The following is a 5,501-nucleotide window of genomic DNA, read 5'->3' on the forward strand; positions in this document are numbered from 1 at the left end:
GGTTTTATGTTCTCAATCTCTCTCTCTCTCACTCGCTCTCTCACACACACACACACACACACACACACACACACGTGTACACACACACGCACTCACACACTCACACGTGTACACACACACACGCACTCTCACACTCTCAGAAGCGGGCTGGCGGCTCGTACACCCTAAACAGGAAATAAAGCGAGATGTAAATGAGGTGAGACAGAGGAAGAGGTTATGCATTCTAGAGTGTGAGTGAGTGTGTCAGTTTTTCTGCAGCAGTTAGCACACACACACACACACACACACACACACATGATCTGTGCGCTGCTGTGTGTGTTTGTGTGATGATGGATGTTCTGGAGATCTCCACACGAAACCCTCAGGATGACTTTGAGATTCTGCTGCGGGTCGGTGGAGGAACGTATGGAGAAGTTTATAAGGTACCTCACTCTCTTTTCTCACCGTTTCTCTCTTTCTGTTTCTCAGTCTGATTCACAGCTTTTAACGACAGGGGTTTATTAGAGGTGTGTAGGTATTTAGAGCAAAAGTTATGCTTCTCAGTTCAACTACTGTGTTGAAATAGTTTTGTGCTGTTTCTGGTAATTCTCTCACTTTCTGTGTGACATGAACGACAAACGAGAAACATTCAATCTGTTAATCACAAATACTTAGTTTGTTTCCTGCCTGTCTCTTTCTCTCTCTGTCTGTCTTTCATTTTTAAGGCTGCATTCATCCTCTGCCTAAAAATGTGTGTATCTCCTTTCACACTGACTCAGAGATGTGTGTGTGTGTGTGTGTGTGTGTGTGTGTGTGTGTACCTGCTTAACCATATTGTGGGACAAATTTGTACCCAGAAGTGAGCTAAACCTGGGAAAGAAACACCCCAAACCTCCTTTTAGGGATGTTAAACAGTATATAAAAAACAGCTGAAGTCCCCCTTTAGAGAGCTATATAAATGTATGTGATTGTACACTGTAAAAAATGATTTGGTTGCTTAGTATCCATGTCTTATTTTCAAGTACAAATATATAAACGTTCCTAAATCATCATACATTTACTTGAGAAGCCAAATGACTTAAGATAAGTCCAATTTTCTGAAAAATGTCCCAAAATGAAGTGAGTTTTTTCTTAAATCAAGAACAAATATATACCAATGAGGTCAGAAAAATAAACTTCATTCAAAGGGAAAACAATAGTGTTTTCTGACACCATTGTATAAAACAAGCCTTAAATATTGTCATTTTGCATCTCAAGTAAATGTCTTGATTTAAGAACATTTACATATTTAAACTAGAAGACAAGACAAAAAATACTGAGAAAGTACATCTATTTTGCAGAGCATTTACCTTATTTTATTACCTTATTAGGAACAAATAAGTTGTGTGTGTGTGTGTGTGTGAGTGGGTCAAAGTGCCACATCCTATGCAATGTTTCAGGCCTGCGAGGCCACATTGAGATTGAACGGTTAGTATTAATCAGCATCAGATCTGCCGGACTCAGAAGTGTGCAGGGCTGATAACAGGAGTGTGAGGTTGCTGAGGAAGCGGATGTGATTCCTGTCATTAAAGAGCTGCGGTGCTTCGACCGTAATGACCCGAGGCTGATCCTAACCCTCCCTAGTAAAAACGTAATGTATTTAAAATACATTTATTTCATACTAAGTATAGTTCAAATCTACTAACATATTTACTGACAGATAATTCGAGACTTACTGATATAAAAATTATAATTAAACTTTATTTGGAGTACTACTTGTGCACAATGCACATTTCTTAATATTAAGTCTAAAATGTGTTTTAATGTCACTTTTGATGAGGATTGTATGATCTTTGAATAATATCGGTCTTTAAATGCAAAATATTTAAAGTGTACCTGAAGTAAACTTGCAATAGTTACACTTCAGCATAATCAAATATACTAAGTATATCTTTAATTGGACTTTAGCACTACTTACGCACAATTAAAGTGCATTAAGTACAAAATTAGTTGTTCCAATTTAGCAGACTTTAAGTATACTAAAAGTACAATTGCAGTGTATTTCATTAAGTACATAAATATGAAAATGTATTTGTAGTATACTATATACTATATATTTCAAATACATTTAAGTATATTTATTTTTCACTAGGGCTAACCCAGCGTCCTGTAGAGAATGTAATTTACTGTAAAGCACGGCGCGTCTGTAGAGGAGCGTGTGGTTGTGAACGCGCCACATCGCTGCTTCCTCTTTCCTCTCAAAGCACCTTTGTGTGTGTCGATGTTTCACCTGTAGAGCTGATAAAGCACTCCAGCATGAGCAAACATGGCCAGCACTATTTCAGAGGAAAAGCATTAATGTGTTTCGTGTTTCACCATCGCTGTGTTTCGCAGCCGAGCAGCTGCCGTATGCATGCGGCCTTGTCTTCTTCTCCAGAGGAACACAGAATCGCAAAATACAAGATTTCATGAAGTCACTCGTGTCATTATTTACTCACCCAATCCCAATTACTTTCTCCTGTCGAGCACAAAAGAAGATGTTTAGGAGAATGTTCACACTGCTCTTTTACATACAGGCAAAGTGAATGTAGGCTAAACCCATACGCAAAAATATCTTCTTTTTTTCTGGCATTGTAAACAGTGAGGTTAAATGAAATATATTTTTGAAATTGAAAATATATTTAGTTTCAAATTTTATGTATCAAAATATATTTTAAAATGTATTTCAGGGGCAAGAAAAATACATTTCCAGTCTTACAATATAGCCTACATTTATTCTACATGCAAATTTGGGTGGAAAAGCCTACAAGAGATAAAAATAAATAAATACAATGTTATAAGCGTATTACATGTTCACAACAAATACAGTTTTTCTTCAAATGAGAAAAGTGAATGTAGTTTCGTGGATTGAAAATATATGGAGTATATGGATATATTTATATTTTCAAGATATGTTTTCAAAAATACACAAAAAACACATGGGAAGAAAATATATCTATATAAACATATTTTAGCACAAGTATTTTTGTATATTTTGAAATATATTTAATATATTTCAATATATTTTATTAATCTATTTGATTTGTATTTTTGCTGTATGGGATTGGATGCTGTTGACGTCTGAGAAGGATAAAAAACACTTTATTAAAGTTGCATAAGAGTCTGCATATCATACTGCATACTGACATTATAGGATAGTTTGCACGCTTTTTTAAAACCACTCACACACTTCAGGCATGTACAAACCAGCGATGTTTGACATTACTGAAGGTGAACCTGGTCAAACATTTCTGGAGGGGAAAACTTGACTTAAAAGAATAGCTCACTGACAAATAGTATGAATGCGAGTGACGACAGAATGATTTCTTAAAATATAGTGCACTAGTCATATGAACTATTGCTCTGACGCTTCTATGGTGCTTGAAAATCAACAACAGCTTGTTCACCTCCACTGTGTGTAAAGCAGCATGTTCACATGCATTAGATTCAATTCAACCTTGTTTTGTCAGAATATAAACCTGATCCAATGATCTGACTGTTCATTCTTCATTCATTCTTACTGTCTGTTAAACAGTCATTTACTTCATATATGTGACCATGCAGCACAAAAGCAGTGTTAAGTCGCTGGGGTATATTTGTAGCAATAGCCAACAATACATTGTATGGGTCAAAATTATGCATTTCTCTTTTATGCCAAAAATCATTAGGATATTAAGTAAAGATCATGTTCCATGAAGATATTTTGGGAATTTCCTACCGTAAATATATCAAAACGTAATTTTTGATGAGTAATATGCATTGCTAAGAACTTCATTTGGACAACTTTAAAGATGATTTTCTCAATATTTAGATTTTTTTGCACCCTCAGATTCCAGATTTTCAAATAGTTGTATCTCAGCCAAATATTGTGCTATCCTAACAAACCATACAGCAATGGAAAGCTGATTTATGCAGCTTTCAGAAGATGCATAAATCTCAATTTCAAAAAATTGACCCTTATGACTGGTTTTGTGCTCCAGGGTCACAAATGTCAAACAATATGTCTAATTCCATTCAGAATGTCATAAACTAAAATCATTAAGTTCAAATATGTCAAATAATGTCTCAAGTTGGTCAAGAATTTGAATCTGTGAATGTGTTTTTAAAAAGTGTCACTCTTTAACATCAGGACTGATCAAATCTGTTGATCTGTTCATGACCTAAAGAACCTGTTTGACACCAGCGGAGCTCACATGACTGCAGGTAACCGGTTGAGCTCGTTCCACAGCAGAAAACTCCACGCTTCTCTGCTATCTCTGAGTCTGAACAGACACACACACACACTCGTGACAGAGAAGCGCGGGAACCAGTGTTTGTGTGAGGTCAGGAGGGGGCGGGGCTGTGGAAGAGTCCCGCCCCCGCAGATGGTTCTGACCCACCCACACTGGCACACACACACACACACACACACACACACACACACTATAGAAATATACACTCTGTTGGGACACACACAGACACTCTTAAATTGCATATAAACACACATTCTGAAGACTTTTAATTCTCATAATGCTTTTAATCTTGAGCTAATGAGATTTTCTGTCACCTAAACCTAACCGTCTTTTTCTTGCATTACTAGATGAAAAGCTCTTTCAAAGATGAGGCTCTTTCTTGCTATTCTGTGGCTTTTGGACATCATGAAATGTAGAAAGTCAAACAGTTTTTACAATAATTATTTGTGTAATCATGATGTGAAACATCTGAAAAATGATTTTGGTCAAGCTCAGGCAAATAAATGTAAGCATTTATGAAGCAAAATCTATGCAATGGAAGTCCACCCTCAAAATCAAGGAATAAAACAATAACAGTTTGATTTGAAAAATGTGCGTTTTGTACATTATCTTCGAAAACTCGTGTTCCTTTGTCCATTTATCAAGTCAAGCTTATCTGGTAATAAACTATTAATAATATAATTTAACATCATTTGTTTTCAGATACAAATATAAAGAAGACATTCTATTTACATTATTGATACGTCAATATATCATTGAAACTGAATTATTAATATTACACACACACACACACACACAGTTGGCAGATTAAATTAACATTTATAGAACATTTATTGAGAACAGGATAGATAGATAGATAGATAGATAGATAGATAGATAGATAGATAGATAGATAGATCATACATATCTGGAACATTGGGATCAAGAAACTAATACACAAAGTAAATCACAATTCTATCGAACTCTAAAATCAAATGATGAATTGGAAGATTATCTCCAGAGTGTCAGAGACGGATCCTGAGCAAGTACAGGCTCAGTGAGCACAGTCTAGCCATCGAGACCGGCAGACACAGAAAGAGCTGGTTACCCAGAGAGCAGAGAGTGTGTGCTCACTGTGAGACAGGAGAGATCGAGACAGAGACGCACTTCCTCCTTCACTGTCATAAATACAGATCCATAAGAAACCTCTACTTCAACAAATTCACCAACTTAATAAAGAACTTTACAGCCATTAGTGAAACAGAACAAATAAAGATAATATTAGGAGAGGGC

The 5,501-nt window shown here is 36.0% G+C and overlaps 1 protein-coding gene across 1 annotated transcript in view; it reads left to right on the plus strand.

The window, feature by feature from the left end:
- Positions 1–271: 271 nt before the first annotated feature.
- The window catches only part of LOC107679433 (mitogen-activated protein kinase kinase kinase kinase 5-like), a 17,996-nt gene continuing 12,766 nt past the window's right edge, over positions 272–5,501 (plus strand). Inside the window, exon 1 of the mRNA XM_016474978.1 lies at positions 272–422. Within this exon, the coding sequence (XP_016330464.1) occupies positions 327–422 (96 nt within the window). The 5' untranslated portion in view covers positions 272–326. The remainder of the gene's footprint in view (positions 423–5,501) is intronic.

Source organism: Sinocyclocheilus anshuiensis, unplaced genomic scaffold, assembly GCF_001515605.1.
Source record: "Sinocyclocheilus anshuiensis isolate Anshui unplaced genomic scaffold, SAMN03320099.WGS_v1.1 scaffold1101, whole genome shotgun sequence".
In the NCBI taxonomy this organism is placed as follows: domain Eukaryota; kingdom Metazoa; phylum Chordata; class Actinopteri; order Cypriniformes; family Cyprinidae; genus Sinocyclocheilus; species Sinocyclocheilus anshuiensis.